We start from the raw sequence: 19615 nt of genomic DNA on the forward strand, positions 1-19615 counted from the left end.
ACAAAAGAAAAGCACACAGCGATTTCTTTATTGAACCCTTCGAAGTTATACGTGTACTTCCTTAATTTACGGTGCTACTCCCAAACATATCTGCAATAAAGGTTCTTCGTATCATATATTCTGTGCTTTTTAATAATCCTACAGCATAAGAAGCATTTGCTCTAGCCCTTTTTTACGAAAGCCAACAAACGCACAATAAAAAAAAATTAATATAATAACAAAAATAAAGTGTCTTTTGTGTATCTCACCATCTTCATCAGTCTGTATGATGGTCTCGTCGCTCTCTTTCCGCCCCTCGGGATTGGTCAGAATCATCTTCAGACTGACGTTGGTGTACGGCGGCAGGTTTCCAACCAGGTGGCGCGGTGCTGAGGAGAAGAATAGAAGAAAAAACACAAAACTCAACTCTACTGTAAACTGTTATGTATAATATTTCAGATTCTCGATTAGTTACTTGTTACAGCTCGAAATGTCACGATCTGCCTGTGTTTTGTTTTGTCTTTTCCTGTCTTTGGTTTCCTGTTTTATTTTGAAGAGTCTTCACCCCCTGTCTTGCCTGTTGCTTTCTGTCTGATTACCCGATTGTGTTCACCTGGTGCCCCTGTGTTTTCTCCTCCCTCCTCACCTGTCTCTTGTTTCTTTGATTAGTCTTGTGTGTATTTAAGTTCTGGTTTTTCTGTCTGTCTTCGTTAGTTCCTTGTGTGTCTTGACGTTGTTCACGGGGAAGAGTTCTGTTTAGTTTCATTTAGCCTTGGAATAAAGGTGTTTTGCGTTTGGGTCCTGCCTGCTTCGCTCATCCCCGACACGAAATGCATTCAAATCAGTCGATCAGACTTATAGTAGTGCATGTTATTACGATCGTAAGTGTACAAAATTCCCACCAACATTTGGTTACTTATTAGGACTGCTAATATACAGTATATGTTGTGATGCATATATTTACGAATGCAATCTGATGCTATTTCAATCAATATTTTATATATTCCTAACTCCCTGTGAAATGAAAGATGGCTGGTACTCCTGCCAATCCCAATGAGAATACCAATAATACCAATAATTAGAAAAAGATTCAGTCTCCGACTGAACTACTCCATAATGATGAGTATCCTCTTAAAATGCAGTAAGATGTGTTCTCATTCAGCTTCATTTGTACTGGTGGTGTTAACAACAATTTGTATTTAATAAACATACCCATAATGCAGCTCTTGCACAGTTAATATGATGTTTTTTATGGTGTCAATGTAAAACAGCAGTTTAACTGACAGTAATGTTCAAAGTGAGCGTTACCTTTCGGGTCCATGTCCAGGCAGCCGGCTTTGCTGCGGTTGTTGGCGGTCATGTATTGGTAGCAGATGGTGACGTTGAAGGTGTGGCAGCGAGTGATGTTGTAGCCCAACGACTCCCAATCCACTGCGATCAGACGGGACCGAGTCTCCGCTATCTTCAGCCTCTTAGGAGTCCGCATGGGTTCTACAGAGAAACCGAGGAGAACATGGGGGGAAATAAGATGAGTTTTCTCATTAAACCAGATTGTCATAAGAACCGCAATAGACTGTCGCCTCCTGATCATGAATAACATGGGAAATGAATCCCCATTCTTTGATGACTTAGAGTTAATGTGAAAAGTACTTTTGTGAACTTCAAACATTTACTTTAATTTTGCTGCATTTTAGAGTGCCGAGTCAACGTTTACCAAGATGAAACAAGAGGGGTTTTACGATCGTCTATTTCTGCTCCTCGCTGCCATTCAGCCATTTCTCAAATGCAATCACTTCTTCAAGGCACGTCTTTAGGTTTCCATCTTTTATGTGAACTCAGAACTATTTATTGTCAATATAATCTACAGTACCTTCTCTCAGGCCTGCCCAGGGCTTTAATTACCTTAACTGGCTCATTTAACTGGATCAATAACCCACAGAACACACACCCCCTACACACACACCCCCTACACACACACACACACACACACACCCCCTACACACACACACACACACACACACACACACACACACACACACACACACACACACACACACACACACACACACACACACACACACACACACACACACACACACACACACACACACACACACACACACACACACACACACACACACACACACACACACAGACAAAACCAAAAATGATCCACTTGCGGTCTGCTAACATCAGCCATTATAGTTCAGGCAATACATTTTAAATTACCAACGTTTGCTTCTCCAACCCTTCAACTCTTTAGATGAAGATCTACTTCAGAGGGGTTGCTGTGTTCTTGTCATTTCTACAAAGACACCAAATGAATCTGTGTCTGAAACAGGTCCAACGCTTTGAAAGAGAAGAAGCGATGGAATAAGTATTCAGACCCAAAACACTCTATGCCATGCAACATCTTAGAGTGTGTGTAAAAAGTGAAATACAAATAGTGAGATAAAGTAAATAGGTGTATGTCAAATATGTATGGTAGTTGAGTAGATGTACTTAGTTACATTCCATCACTTGAACCGTTGTTGTTATTCTTCAGCTAATATCATATGATTTGACATCTGAGAGCCTCATTTGTTATCTTGACAACAAAAACCAGTTTAATCCGGTTCAGCGGATAACAATGATCCATTAGCTCTAATGCTGACCTCGCAGATTGACTCTGGACAAACAGAACTCATTTAATTACAAGTTTTGTTTATTGTTCCTCGTAAACTGACTTCCCTCACACTGATGGGCATGATATCACCTGTTGAGGTTCCTTCTTCCTCTCCGTCTGTAACCCAGCTGCTTCCCTATGTCCTCCCAGGGTTTCTTAATAAAAACAGCTCACCTTAAATAGAGAGGCGAGTCTCTGCACAACCCCTCATTGTCTAGCTCTCTGTTTTTCTCTGGGTCTTCCTCTCTCAGAGGAGACAACACAAGGACTTCTTCTGACAACCCATTATTTGCCTGTCACTCACACACACACGGAAAACCTCACTGGCATGGACACATAGGATTATTACCCAAATACACACACCTACACACACGCTTCGGGATGTGACAGAATCAGGATTAAATCTGGGCAGAGCACGTATAGGTGTGTGTGTGTGTGTGTGTGTGTGTGTGTGTGTGTGTGTGCGTGTGTGTGTGTGTGTGTGTGTTTGCTCACCTCAATAAAACTTCTCATAAGAATGCATCGTCAAGGACAAACACAACTCTTTCTCTCTCACACACACACACACACACACACACACACACACACACACACACACACACACACACACACACACACACACACACACACACACACACACACACACACACAGGTTGTAAGCCAAATACAAACATGTTCAGGTTTGGTACGTCATTTAGATGTGAATGGCTCGCTAATAAAGAGACATAGCGACATGTGGGAGAGAATGAGGAAGATAGAAGAAAGGTTGCGAAAACACCCAGGCAGGTAATTGTCAGCTGAGCAAATATGAGGGCTCATCTGTGTGTGTGTGTGTGCGTGTGTGTGTGTGTGTGTGTGTGTGCATGCTTGTGTGTGTGTGTGTGTGTGTGTGTGTGTGTGTGTGTGTGTGTGTGTGTGTGTGTGTGTGTGTGTGTGTGTGTGTGTGTGTGTGTGTGTGTGTGTGTGTGTGTGTTTATAGCCAAAGTGTTGGAGCATCTCATGTTGGCATCAACCTGTTATTGGATGGTTGACATTTAAATAAAGGGAGAAGGAGACTTCCTGTTTTTTCCGTCTCTCCCTTTAGCTCAATCTCTTCCTGTCTGTCCGTCTCCTGTTTGAATCAATACCTCTGATCCTCACCATAACCCTTGCTATTAGGACAATCACAGCCATATACACACATGGAGAAACACACACACGGAGAAACACACACCCACACACCGGGTTAAGGCAGTGTAATAAATTGTATTGATTTTGGGGTCTCTTGATGCTAACAGCGCTTCACAGTGAGATGCTCTTCAATATGGAATTAAAACAAAATATATGACTCGCTGCCTGTCACACACACACACACACACACACACACACACACACACACACACACACACACACACACACACACACACACACACACACACACACACACACACGCTTTTCAAAACCCCATTCCCTTCCTTGCCCACAATGCACTGCTGCTTATCTTTGTCTATTTACTGACTGGAGATAGTGAAAGAGGGTAGAAGGCAAGGTGGGAGGAGAGGCAATGAAAGAATATGAACACATGGAGGGAAGACAATAAGAAAGAAAGAACGAATGAAGGAAGGCAAAAAGAGTAGCATAGAACATGAGTAAAGAAGAGTGGAAAAACAAAGCAATGCGAGGAGAAATGAAACCGGGGCTGCAGGGAGCGAGGGACGGATAAAAGGAGCAGAGAGAGAAACGGGAGAGGAAGATGAGAGAGGGAGAGAAAGAAGCCGAGAGGAGGAACGGGGAGAGACGATAACTAGTTTGGAACGTGGCCAGACTGGAGCGGGACCCGGTCCAACGGTAAGCCACAGAGGCTGCCTTGTTCCCCTTCTCCCTCCTCCGGTAGACATACAAACGGCGGGATTCATGTTGGAACTAAAAGGCTTTGTTCTCCACAGATGGAGCTTTGAAAACAACAACAATACCAATAAACACCAACAATAACACCGAGGACGGCAAGCTTCATATCAGCCCAATCCAGAGGTTGGAATTAAAAAGAAGGGGAAACAAAAGGAAAGGAAATTAAACTAAATGAAATACAAGTATGCAGAGGGCAACAAATAAATACCCTGTCCCTCAATGTGAAGCATTAGAAGGTGCCAATAAATATAAAGTAAAGAAGACATAGAGCAGGAGAAAGAAGCTTAAGGAAGAGCAGAGAAGAAAGGAGGAAAGCGAAGGGGAGGGGGATACAGAAAAGGTTGACAGGAGATGCAGCTAAATCCAAGTTAATCTGTCCAATTAGTTCACGGTAATCCCTCCACTGTCATGAGGAAGACAAATGAAACTCCCGTTATGAATTCAGTCTCTAATTCTCATTTTCTCTCGGCATGGTCTCTCTATGGGCCAGGTTTAAGCACATGAAAGGTGCAAAATGTGCGCCGCAGCATTCATTCATTCAATTTACACTCTGTGCTGAAGCTCTGTGAAATTTGATTTGCCAAAGCAGAGGATAATTAGGAGATAAATATCAAAAAGGGTTTAGATATCATTAAGTGGTGGGATATGTCACACATCAACAAGCCAGGGTGTATGCAGGAATCCTGAAGTCACATGTAAAACCTTTTAAGACCTTTTTTAAGACCCTTTCCATACATTTTAAGACCTCATCGCCACTTTGAGTTCTAACCGGTTACCTTGGCGACACACTTTACCTCACATTGACTATAGACAGTATTGATTGTCCTTCCTCCTTATCTTCCAACCATTTGGACGCAAACTTGCATTTCCCCATAACGATGTTGTTCAACAACCGGCGTAAATGGACCTTCGCGCGCTATCAAGCACAGAATCTACACTACACACCTACGCAATGATTACATTCAGGCACACTGTAGAATACAACCTCTTTGGATAATTTATATACTTATTGAAAACAAGCTACAAAATGTGATACCTTGGAAAATGCCGTTTAATACTTTTTAATAGCCTTCATTTTCGCTAAATTGATTTATCAACTTTTAATACTTTTCAAGACCCCACGGACACCCTGACAAGCTCAACAAAATGAATGTAAAGAAGAAAGGTAAGAAAAAGAAGATTTAAAAACATTTAGTCACAATAAGCAGGTTGGTTAAGGTAACGAGTCATTGAACAAACTTCTCCGTATGTGAGAAAGAAACAACTTATAAAGATGTAATTAAAATAAAGTGTATACTTTGTTGAGGTGTTATGCCATACCTTGAAGGTTATGTGCATAGGCATGTTCATGTATCTTCTCCTTTTGACATAATGAGTAGTGAAACACAACCCGACCTTCTCACCATCACTCATATCACAAAGTCAAAGAAATAATTTAAACACAGGAATATAATTAAAGCATGAAGGGGCCTGATCGTGTACGATACGTTGAGTTAGTGTTGCGATACATCCTTGTTGTAATAAATGAAATCAAAATCTGACCTACTCTTCAAAAACCAAAGATGTATCTCTGGCAGGACTCCTGATAATCCTTTGTGTGCAGGTTTTACAGTGCACTCACCCCTAAAATATTACGCCAATTCTGGTTCACATTCTCAAATGTCCTGTTTTCTATGAGTCTTGACATTTGCATAGAGTATCCTTAATTAGCTAAGAACGAAAACAGCCCAATTTAGGTCACAATCCACGCCTCCTTTCATTTCAAATGGTAAAGTATTGCAGCAATGTTATTGCATTTTTTTTGGAGTTCTGAGATGTTTTGCTATTTGTCCTTTAACTATATCTTTCCAGTTCCTACACAAAATATATCTTTATATTTATACCTCCACAGAAACTGCCCTCTTGCTGTCTCTGAGGAACTGCACACTGCTAAAGCAGCCTCCCTCTCCTCTGTCATCATCCTTTTGGACCTGTCTGCTGCATTCGACACGGTGAATCATCAGATCCTCCTTCGCACTCTCCAAGAACTTGGAGTTTCAGGCTCTGCACTTTCCCTCCTCACCTCATACCTCAAAGACCGCACCTACAGGGTTACTTGGAGAGGGTCCGAGTCCGACCCTTGTCAATTAACTACAGGGGTCCCTCAGGGCTCTGTTCTTGGTCCCCTCCTCTTCTCCTTGTACACAAACTCGCTCGGATCAGTCATTAGCCCGCATGGTTTTTCATACCACTGCTACGCTGACGACACCCAATTAATTCTGTCCTTTCCCCGCTCAGAGACCCAGGTCGTCTCACGCATCTCTGCTTGTCTAGCTGACATCTCTCAGTGGATGTCCGCTCATCACCTCAAGCTCAACCTTGACAAGACTGAACTGCTTTTCCTTCCGGGAAAAGATTGTCCCACTCTTGACCTGACAATCAACATCGGCACCTCTGTTGTTTCCGCGACTCAGACTGCAAGGACTCTGGGTGTGATCCTAGATAACAACCTGTCCTTCACTGCAAACATAGCTGCTACAACCCGCTGCTGCAGATACACGCTTTACAACATCAGGAGGATGCGTCCCCAGCTGACCCAGAAAGCAACGCAGGTTCTGGTCCAGGCTCTCGTCATCTCACGCCTAGACTACTGCAACTCCCTCCTGGCTGGTCTGCCTGCATGTGCCATCCGACCTCTGCAGCTCATCCAGAATGCAGCGGCTCGTCTGGTCTTCAACCTTCCTAAATTCTCCCACACCACGCCGCTCCCTTCACTGGTTTCCGGTAACTGCTAGAATCCACTTCAAGACAATGGTACTTGCGTACCATGCTGCGAATAGATCTGGCCCTTCCTACATCCAGGACATGGTTAAACCGTACACCCCAGCACGTGCACTCCGCTCTGCATCAACCAAACGGCTCGCTGCACCCTCGCTGCGAGGGGGACCCAAGTTCCCATCAGCAGAAACACGTGGGTTTGCTATCCTGGCTCCAAAATGGTGGAATGAGCTCCCCATTGACATCAGGACAGCAGAAAGCTTACACACCTTCCGGCGCAGACTGAAAACTTATCTCTTTCGACTCCACTTCGAGCGATAGAACTATTAACAAGGCACTTATATACTAATAAAGGGCTGGCTTATCTAAAGCCAGTTGAGTAGCACTTGAAATGTTTTTGCTCTATGAAACCTGATGTACTTATATGATTCTGTTTTCTTCAAGTTTGTATTTTGTTGGTCGAACGCACTTATTGTAAGTCGCTTTGGATAAAAGCGTCAGCTAAATGCGATGTAATGTAATACCTAATATAATTGTAGGCTTATCTTCTCCACCTAAGCATCTGCATGTGGCTGGAAATGATCCAGGAAAAAGCTAAGAGTCTGACCCCTAAAGCATCACAGTGCTGACTGTGTGTGTGCAGGTGTGTGTGTGTTTTAATATATAGAAATAAGTACATTTGATATATTGTGTGTGATTCCTGCTACATCTGTGCCTGTGTGTCTGGAAATGTGTGATTCCATTCTTCCATTAATCCAAGTGATGCTGAGTGTGTACAACATACGAGAAATACTGTGGCTCTGTGAACTGTGTGTGTGTGTGTGTGTGTGTGTGTGTGTGTGTGTGTGTGTGTGTGTGTGTGTGTGTGTGTGTGTGTGTGTGTACATTTCTCTCCATCTCGATACTGCTTAGTGTGTCACTCTTCTGTGTTTGACCATGCCTGTAAGTGAGTGTGTGTGTGTGTGTGTGTGTGTGTGTGTGTGGTGTGTGTGTGTGTGTGTGTGTGTGTGTGTGTGTGTGTGTGTGTGTGTGTGTGTGTGTGTGTGTGGGTGTGACATGTGTGCGTGTGTGTGTGTGTGTAACTTGCCATGACCAAAAGGTTTTCAGCAGAAAGTGTAGGATTTGGATTAAAGGCTACTTCATCAACTCACACACACATACTATACACACACATGCACACACACATGCACACACACAATCACTCACTTTTCTCTTCAAGTTGATTATTTTTCACCCTTTTGACATGAGCAATGAATCACAAAAGAAGAACAATTGAGGAATTGGAGACAGAAGGAACAAGAGAAAGAAGAAGACAGAAGATAAATAAAGGGTAGATGAAACGAGAGAAAGAGATGAAATCATCCCTCTTATATCAATTGCTCTGCAGTGATTTCTGCTGTGTATCTTATTACTGTTGTTGGTTTTTAATGAATCACTGTTTCGTGGTGTTTGTGCACAGTGTGTGTGAGTGTGCATGTCTTCATCATTTTGAAATCAAACTGAATATTCAGTAAACTACAGGTGGCGGGATCAGACAAACATAACCAAACAGAAAAAGCAAAGGAATCATTACCATTTAAATAACATGTCTACCCCGTGTGTGTGTCTGTATCTCAACTAACACATATCCACATTTGTGTGAGTGTGCTGATACATCAGGTTTGCGATACCTTGATCACACGGCAAACAATGAGAACTACAGGAAGGGATTCGTCAGAAATTGTCAGGGAGTAGAAGAATTGTGGCCAATTTATATAGTGTTGGATTTAGCAAAGGGATTGTGTGTGTTTCAATGTATGCAAATGAGTTGTGGGACACAGGATAGGGATTTACCTCCCTTAAAATAAGGCAAGGCAAGGCAAGGCAAGGCCATTTTATTTATATAACACTTTTCAGCACGTGGCGATTCAAAGTGCTTTACAGATTAAAAGCAAACGACATTTAAGAACAAATACATTATTAAAAAGGCATTTAAAAACAGGCAAAATAAGAATTTTTATTTTTATTTGACATTTTTGGAAATGTGCGTATTTCCTTTCTGCAGGTTATATGATATGAGGCTTCAACCCGTTCGCTTAGCTGAGCTTAAAGGGGAAACAGATTGCCTCGCTGTAAGGTGTGTTCGTACTTCTAAGGTCCACTATTTAACATGCCAGTATTATGTCTGGTTTTTGTTATTTGTGAAAAAAGCCAAAGTTTAAAAACCTCCATTTTTTTTCACAGGATATTATGGGCTTGACTATTTCTTGTTTGGGTTTGTCACTGTGAGGTTGGCAATTAGCGGGAACACCAGTGGCCATACTTGGTATTGCAACCTCAAGCAGCATTATGTTACTAACACTGATCCAAAAAGAAAGGGTAACATCTTTAAATCTGATAAGGAAGTTATGTTTTTGGTTTGTTTGTTTGTTAGCAGGATAAACAAGACACTAACGGGGCTGATACACACGTTCTCTCTTTTAAGAACTATCTTCTTCTGGAACTTGTGGACATCTTTCTTTTCGGTTTCAAATAATAAACACCTGTTTTTCTAGTAAATTCATTGCAACAGTCTCTGCCTATAAGCAGAATGTTTGCATATCCTCTATTAATAGTTTGAAAACATTAAACTACATTGTTCATTGGGACAATTGCTGCAGTGCTAGTGTCTGAAATTCATTAGAGTAGAAATCAAAGACCATGAAAGATTGATGATCTTTCTCTTTGCTTTGTCAGTATGCACATTTTTCAGATACACAGGATGATATGATGTAAGTCTCTCAATTCATAAACAGATCTCCCTGCTCTTGGTCTGATATCAACACATTGTGTGGATTACAAAGAGCTATCGTCTTTCACTCAATGTGTTCCTGCGTGAGTGAGGAGAGGAAGATTCATTTCAGTACATGAGTCGCCTGAACAAGTCTATGACTTCCTCTCTGTCAATAACCCCCCCCCCACACACACACACACACACACACACACACACACACACACACACACACACACACACACACACACACACACACACACACACACACACACACACACACACACACACACACACACACACACACACACACACACACACACACACACACACACACACACACACACACACACACACACACACACACACACACACACACACACACACACACACACACACACACACACACACACACACACACACACACAGGTTGGCAGACATCAGTCAGGCCCTGTGGTTATGAGTTTTCATCTCTTTCATTTCCATTCTCCAGTTTCATCATTCTCTCGCGCTCTTTCTCCCCGCTGCCGCCTCTATTCTCCTCCTTTTCTTTCCAGGCCTTATTGTTTTTCATCATCTCTCCATCACTCCTTGATTCTCTTTCTCATTCAAACTCGCTGCTTTTCTTTCTGTCTCTTTCTCTCGCATATCAACCCTCTCTCCCTCGCTCCGTCTCTCCCCCTCAGGCTAGCTGTGTTTATATTTCAGTCGTTTATTTCTACAAATGTCAGACAGTGTTTCTACCCTCCGACTATTGATCCACAGAGAGGGAAAGAGACGGGGGTGGGGGGGAGAGGCAATGAGAAAAAGAGGGGGGAGGGCAGCCAAAAGGAACGAAGTAGAAAGAGAGGTAGATGGGAGATATGAGAGAATGAAGGAGTGAGAGAAGGAAAGAAAAAGCAGGATAAAAGTGAGAAAAGGTGGAGCGCCTCCAGTATTGTAATCACTCTTTCTCTCAGATCAGTGAGCAACCACGGACTGACTCAGGCTCTCCCACTCCTTTTTTCTCCAATTCTCTCCTTCACTACACCTCTCCTTCCCTCTCCCTGCCTGCTCATAGTATAAATATCACTCCACAAACTAAAATATAGATATATGGACCAAAAAAAACAACAGTAGACAGACGGATCGATAGATAATCAGACAGGGAGACAAAGCTGTGTTGCACAAGCAGGCTCCAGTTACTTACCTTTTATTCTTGCAGAAGACAATTTCTCATATTTTAGGTGGACATACATGTTTATAATACAACTTCACGGCATTCACTATCGTCAAAGGTATAAGGAAAATGTGTATGTGTAAGGATTATAATGGAAAATTATTATTTTTGCAACAATGCAAAAATAATAGTTGTTGTTTTCTTTATATATATATATATCACAAATTGGTTACGTTTATTAAACAAAAACAGCATTTCCTACCTGCACATTTGGTCCGGGTGATGAGTGGGGGTCCAGATTTGCCCGTCCCACCCTCTCCTGGTCTGGTTAGTAACACTCGGACCTCGTACTCTGTGTCGGGGTCAAGATGCCATAACTTGTAGTTTGGAGAGTTGACGGCGTGGGTCTCGATCCAGCTGCCTGATGTCATGCGGTACTCAACCTGAAAGGAGAGAAATCACACATTAGACTTATTTGAGTATTTGGTATTAATCTGATTTTACGCTCACTATGAATGTTTAATGTCAGAGAGGGAACCAAAAAGAATATTAGCTTAAAGGAATAGTGTTGTATTAAGAAAAGGTTCTTGGCAGTTGTCACCTTGTTAAAGTAGTTTTCACGATGAAACACCTGAAATGAACTCTAATCATATTTTAGTGACATTATTTATGACCATTTGTGTGTACACATGATCACAAATGATGTTATTGAAATGTTGTATTGTATAATAATTCTCATGTTACATTTTTGTTTTATTGTTTACACATTCAAAATAAATCAAATCAAATGTAATACATTAGTCCAACATTAACAGTTAAAATGCTGCTTAAAGAAGTAATGAGAGGTAATATAATAATGAACATGTTGACACAGAAGTCAGTCTATCTGTTTGCTTCTGGGGATAAGGTGATCGTTGTGGTTGTGTATTGCTTCCCAACTACACAATGTCTCTTACTGAACCTTACCTCTTTTAGTATAATAGGTCCATCTCCAAATATGGAGTTAGCATTCAGCTGAATCAGCAGATATGTGGGGCCGACACCCAGCAGCTGGGGCGGGGCGATGGGGTGCGGAGGCTCTGAGGAGGACAAGATCATAAAAAGAGTATTCAAAATGCCTCACAAGAAAAAAAAGGTCACACGAGAGTGTAGAGACAACATGATGTAGCCGCCGTGACACGAAGCCTAGTTGGTGTAACAGCTGAAGGGATTTCCGTTTAGACTTTAAATTAACTGCACTAATGGAGCAAATGTAAGGGACATCCAAACAAGTGGAAACTGCACTGACCTGCAATATTATGACAACCAAGCGGTGTGTCAGTAATGGACAGCTAATTGGCTAGATATCATGCTAGGGAGTAGCAATATGTTGATCTATTGTGTTCAGCTGTTGTGCTGCTTTGCTTAAATGTTCCTGTTCCTACCTTCTAACGTACAATAACCGAATACTACTTTACATTAATAGAGTGCTTTTGTAGACACGCAAAGACCCAAACTTTATATACAACACAACTAGCAATATGTGTCACTTGCACTATATCTGAAGTATATAATATGTTACACTGCCGGAGGACTCTGGGACTTTAGATTCTGATTGCGAACTACGCCGTGTGCACATCGCCGTGCACATGACAACCTTTGAATCTTTGAATTGAAACGTTGTTTAATGCATTGACTCTCCTGCTGTCGGAGTTATAATGAAGTTAATATTAATGCAAACACGCCCTCCGCAGCTGCTTCACATCAAAAGCCTTCCACCTTCAAAACGACGGAGTGGAAGGCTTTTATTGGGAAGCAGCTTCAGAAGGCTTTTCCGTAGTGGTCCATACTTTGATTCCCTTTCACACATGGAATATGCAAATGTGCCGGCGTTGCCTTTATAAAGTTATATTCTTTTTAGTTTTTCATGTGTCTGTAATGTAAATGTCCCTTTAGCTTAATTCAGACATGGCGGGAAACGATGGAAAGAGTTTCAATGCTAGCGTGATATGTAGCTTCTGGTGCCAGAGGTGGAAGAGCTGCTTTGAGTTTTAAAGTAATGACATGACGGGGGAAGTTCTCTCACAGGCGGCATGAGTGATAGATGTTGCTATCGGAGTGAATCTTCCAATACATTTTCTCATCGGTTTCATCATTTAATATTATTAGCGAGCGTTTTCTGCTGCCTACTTTGTAAAGTCCATCAGTGCACAAGCAGGGAATGATAACAAGTTAACCTCCTCTGCCCCTGGTCGTGCTCAGAAATGTAATTGAGTGATCGGTTATGAGAAGGATCTCCTCTAGAAATATAAATTGGCTTCAACCCTCTTCATGGAAGTGGTTCAAATGGATTTCAGTACCTGCTGCTGCTGCCTTTAAGCTAATCCAAAGTGCAACCTCATCAGATTTATGTTGTGAATTCTAAGTACAAGACATGAGGCCTACATATTACATTTGCATTAGATTAAAGCAATGCTGTGTTCGTCTACAGTCGGCTTCGGTTAGAAATGTCTTGCTAACTGCAATTAAAATGCATCTAGATTGAAGATCAGGGGTTTTGATCACAGTTCCCAATTGGTGTATGTATCCCAACGTCAAGTCCATTTTACAAAAAGCTTACCAACTCTTTCTGTAATTGGGCTGCTTCTCTTTATCTCCCGTTTTTTTTAAATTGGTATGGTTTACCAAGGGGAACAGGAAGGGATAATCACCAGCTACTCAAAATGACCCCCCACTGGGAGGTCGGCTAACCAAGCTAGGACCTGAGGCTATTCCATTACATGTTTCATAATGTTTTTCTTAAAAAAAAGAAAATGGGCTACGACTGGGATTTGGTCTACAACCCTGTTTTGCAGAATGACAATAAATGATCCTGTATTTCATAAAAGGAGCCATTACAATATTGTTTATGTGTAACACAAACTATAAAGACAACTGCATGAGCAATGATGTGTTTATAATTATATAATTTGATTGCATTATCCGTAGTTTTCATTCAACGCATGCCTTGCAATTCAGCCATGAACTACGTCCTATGATGCTCCCAGTTTATAAATACTGTGTGTGTGTGTGTGTGTGTGTGTGTGTGTGTGTGTGTGTGTGTGTGTGTGTGTGTGTGTGTGTGTGTGTGTGTGTGTACCATCACGTAAATGTGATGGATGTTTGATGGTTCAGGGCCAGTCAGTCAGATCAGAGCTAACTGTCACACATCTGTGATTGGCATGCCGAAAGCACAACACACACAACCTTAAAACACGCAGCATCAAAGATTTATCTACTTGACGTATACACACACACACACACACACACACACACACACACACACACACACACACACACACACACACACACACACACACACACACACACACACACACACACACACACACACACACACACACACACACACACACACACACACACACACACACACACACACACACACACACACACACACACACACACACACACACACACACACACAGAACATGAATTAATCACAAACACTCGTCTCACACACACACACACACACACACACACACATACAGTAAATCATACGGATTTTATCTCTCGCAGCCACATTCTCAAACACCACGAGGCAATGTTGCTATCAGTATGAAGATAGGAGAGACTTTTCTTTTTTGTATTTGCAAACCAGCTTCAATCATATCATATCAAAGTAAGTATTATCTATATCATGTGTGTGTGCATGTGTGATACCGTGCATGTTGTTCCTTTAAAATCTTTATTTTGCGTTGCTGTCTCCTCTTTTCTCTTTGTGTGTTGCATGTGTGTGTGTGTGTGTGTGTGTGTGTGTGTGTGTGTGTGTGTGTGTGTGTGTGTGTGTGTGTGTGTGTTGAGTATGGCTGTCAGAGAGGTGCAGGCTGGGAAGTGTCTTTTTAGCAACAGATGAAACACTGTAGTTTGACAGCACATGCTAACACACACACACACACACACACACACACACACACACACACACACACACACACACACACACACACACACACACACACACACACACACACACACACACACACACACACACACACACACACACACACACACACACACACACACACACACACACACACACACACACACACACACACTCATAGAGTTGAATCCAGATAATGAATGTTGAAGTGACTTAAGAAAACCTACAACGTCAACAACATGTCAGCTCGCGACGCCATCAAATAAACAAAGTAAACAACTTGATGATTAACAAAAGATAATAATAAATAACATAAGCAAACACCCACAAAGATAAATGTATTCAAGCATACAGTACAAAACAGCATTATTGTCTGCTCTCAGCCTGTGTGTTTACTTGCATCCATGTTTGTGTGTTACTTTCAATCTATTGAATATCTAAAAGATAAATAACACACATTAAATGAAACTGTATTGGGAGTAAGTGGGTCATTTTGTGACTCCGGAGAAAACAAAATCTGGAACGGGTTCAAACGTTTCATTTCCTTCCTTGTTTTTGTTCCATCACTTGTCATTTGTACAGTTGACCTAAAAAAATCTAACAAATCATCAATGCTGTTGTTTTGAGAAGGGCTTGTTGTCAGCATCTGTATTATTAATCACGTGTGAACCCTCTCATCATTCCTCACTTTTATGGGTCAAATCTAAATGATAATAACAAACAAATCAGCATGGGGAAGACTTCAAGTGTGTGTGTGTGTGTGTGTGTGTGTGTGTGTGTGTGTGTGTGTGTGTGTGTGTGTGTGTGTGTGTGTGTGTGTGTGTGTGTGTGTGTGTGTGTGTGTGTCGTTTTCTGACCTAACCCGTCTGCTTGATTAATTAGTTGTCACCGAGTCAGAACAACATAAAGAAAGAACACAAGAAAGGAATGTTGTTGGTGACATGCGCCCACGAGGCACGCTCTGCTTTGTTGTCCATCGTCAGCAAACTTGTCAATAAAGTTTACTTTTCATAAACTGCTGCAGACATCACCATGGCTTACTGCAGGACAACTGACCTCAAGAGGTGTGTGTGTGTGTGTGTGTGTGTGTGTGTGTGTGTGTGTGTGTGTGTGTGTGTGTGTGTGTGTGTGTGTGTGTGTGTGTTTCAGACACAGTATCGATAGCCGGCAGTGGTTGTAGGTTTTCTATAGTTCCATAATGCCTGAAGCTTGACCTGTCACTATAACTTAGTGAGCGTGGGTGTGTGTGTCTGAGTTTGTGTGTGTGTGTGTGTGTGTGTGTGTGTGTGTGGTGTGCGTGTGCGTGTGTGCCTGTGTGATGGGTAATAAAGGAGAAAGGGACATTTTAAAAGTGGACCATCAGAGGTTTAAGACAGTTGTATTGATTCAAGTCAGTTGTGCATCCTCAGATTAGGTTACGTGTGTGTGTGTGTGTGTGTGTGTGTGTGTGTGTGTGTGTGTGTGTGTGTGTGTGTGTGTGTGTGTGTGTGTGTGTGTGTGTGTGTGACAATAATATTGTACGAGCTTTTTAGGCCATGGATTGTGTGTAATGCAAGCTGGCATGATGTGTATGTGTGTGTGTGTGTGTGTGTGTGTGTGTGTGTGTGTGTGTGTGTGTGAGTGTGATACGAGCTGGCGTGATGTCACTGCAAGAACCAGAGGGCAAGGCTTTATTAGAGTTCGACTCTGACCAAACATCTAGTGACACACACATAAACACATTAACCACACGCACACAGACACACACAGTCAGTATCTCCCACACCAACAAATAATTATGAACTGGTCATTGACAGTTTAACTTGTCCATCCCTCTTGTTTTGAGGGCTGTGTAACGAACTTACACTACTGACTAAATACTGCATGTCTCACACTATTTGTAAATGTGTGACTTGATCAGAAACGGCTTTGTTCAGGCAGAGATGGTGTAAAGCTTTTTGTGTTTGGATACTATTTAAAATGTGAGAGGTTTAGCATCTTTGTTTCATTTAAAAATAAGGAATTTGTAGAAAACATTGATTAGTTTATGCTTAAATAACAGGGAGCTGAAGAAAGCCACTGTGTTGTTAGGCTACTGAAACATTACCAGGGCTACTTTTGAGATGTGTGCCAAAGTGAAATGAGAGAGTTGGCTGTGTTTTGTGTTTGTTAATTAAAAAGTAGAGCTTTCTATTAAGTGAATATCTCTGTATAACTTGGATACAAAAAGAAATTTGAAGATCTAACCTTGGGAATGTTTCTGTGTAAACTAAGCCAGTAATTAAATAATTGGAAAGAAACTTGACAAAGTTAAATTAAAACAGAATTTTTTATTTTCTGCTCAAGGAAGAGCCAAAACCATCAAGTATAATAACATACATTATATCTGGTAATCCCAGGTCACTCCTTTTAATGCTCCCATGATGCACCTCTGCCTCTTTTCTCTGATCTTGACAGCTCCAGCACACACAGAGGAAGCCGATAATGGCACATCTCTGTCATCTACATGTTATAAATATCAATAGGCCTGTGCGTACCTTCAATCTCCCTCCACCCAGCAGACCACTTTAAGGCTTTGGAAATTAAACCTGGGTTACTGTCCTGCTGCCAACGGCATATTTTGACACTTCAAAACTCACATTTTCCGGGTTCAGCAGATTCCGCCATAAATCCCCCCTCATTTTTCTTTATCCCTTTAATTTCCAGGATAAATAAATATTCAAAGCATAAATATCAATAATGCAGCTTAACTCTGTCCATATTCACGGACGTCAGTGTCCTGCAGGGAATCTCAAATCTCCAACAGGCATACTTTTCAAGAAATGTTATGAACATATTCCCTGTTCCTTTGATTTGTCTCTGGCTCTCATCTCCCATCTGATATTTCTAATAAATAAACATGAGGCTCCTCTCCACATTCATACATGCATCGCTTATTCTTTTATTGTGATATCTTTCTAACAACCAGACTCTGGATCAATATTCACAATCGGCAATATCCCTCAGAGCTCCAGAAGCATCTTTCCACATATTGAGAAAGTGGCAGACTTTGGCTACGACACACGCGCCGCTCAGTGCGCCACACTGAACCCGAGTCTATTTTCATTATGTAGATTAGTCCTATTCATGTTAAGACGCATGCCTCCTGCTGAGCGGATCCTTCATCCCTCTTCCTTCTCAAACTCAAAAAAAGATGTTCATGATGATAAATAAACATTAGCCACTTATGTATTCTTACCACTTCAGCGAGGTCCTGCAGAAGAGTCATGAAAAACGCCATGTGTTCTCGACCAAAGAGGGAACCCTCCCAGTGGGGATTGTAACCCTAAGTAAAGCGATGCTCAGGTGACATGGACTCAAACCTTTAACCTGGACGGTGTGAGAGCTCCATTATCTGAGCCAGCTGAAACTAACATTCATGTTGCTGGCTTCTGCGTTGATTCCTCATTTCTTTTCTCCTCTGCCATTCCATATGCAGAATACTACACACAACTCAGACCGGCTGTTTACATATTCAGACATATTCCTGATTCTGATATGGATATTCTCGAGATAATGAGCAGACTATTTACATTTCACTTTTCTTCACCATCTCCACTTCTCTCTTTGCACACCCCTCCTCTTCCTCCGCATCTCTCCCCCTCCTCCTCTCTGTCACTCCCTTATCATTCTTTCTGAATCTCTTTCGCCCTCACCCCTCGCTCTGCCCTCCTCCCCCTGTCTCTCTCTCTCTGGGAGATGAATTGAATATGTAAGCTATTGGATGTGAATGAATAAAGCATCCCATCTCAAACACACATTGGTGACACCTTATTAACCACATGTCAGCTGCACATGACAGCTGGAGCACACACAGCTTCCATTTACACACACGCACACACACACACACACACACACACACACACACACACACACACACACACACACATTTGCTGGATACACATTTGCGCACTATTGTAGCTGCTTCACAACCACACAAGCAACAAGCACACACACACACACACACACACACACACACACACACACACACACACACACACACACACACACACACACACACACACACACACACACACACACACACACACACACACACACACACACACACACACACACACACACACACACACACACACACACATGCAAACACAAGGCTGGCATACACACATCTACATATACTCTCCTCATTATTGTGTTAGCGACTCACATTGTATCAGTCAGACACAGTGAGTGCACATTTGACTGGAAAGGCAACATTCAACATTTTTCAAAAGTTAAACACAACATGAAGTTACCCATAACACCATATATACCACTGGGTCAAGGGTCATCGAAAGATTCAAATCAACTTTATAACAGATTACTGAAAAATGTGCGATTGTTTAATATTAGCTTAGCAGCCTTAGCTATTTTCCAACGGTTGCTTCAGGAAATGGATTTCCCCAAATGGTGAAGTGGTATAAGAGCTTGTTGATATTATCTAACCCATTCATTATTTGTTGCATTGTTAAACGAACAAAAGCA

The 19615-nt window shown here is 41.8% G+C and overlaps 1 protein-coding gene across 9 annotated transcripts in view; it reads right to left on the minus strand.

Annotated features, from left to right (window-relative positions):
- ptprk (protein tyrosine phosphatase receptor type K) overlaps positions 1 to 19615 on the minus strand; it is a 133235-nt gene that overhangs the window by 32090 nt on the left and 81530 nt on the right. For all 9 annotated transcript variants that reach the window (XM_034075542.1, XM_034075541.1, XM_034075538.1 and 6 more), the window contains exons 10-13: positions 12163 to 12275; positions 11459 to 11639; positions 1288 to 1470; positions 249 to 368 (exon numbers count right to left, since the gene is read on the minus strand). In XM_034075542.1, the coding sequence (XP_033931433.1) occupies positions 249 to 368; positions 1288 to 1470; positions 11459 to 11639; positions 12163 to 12275 (597 nt within the window). The remainder of the gene's footprint in view (positions 1 to 248; positions 369 to 1287; positions 1471 to 11458; positions 11640 to 12162; positions 12276 to 19615) is intronic.

This window comes from Pseudochaenichthys georgianus, chromosome 24 (assembly GCF_902827115.2).
Source record: "Pseudochaenichthys georgianus chromosome 24, fPseGeo1.2, whole genome shotgun sequence".
NCBI classification, from domain to species: domain Eukaryota; kingdom Metazoa; phylum Chordata; class Actinopteri; order Perciformes; family Channichthyidae; genus Pseudochaenichthys; species Pseudochaenichthys georgianus.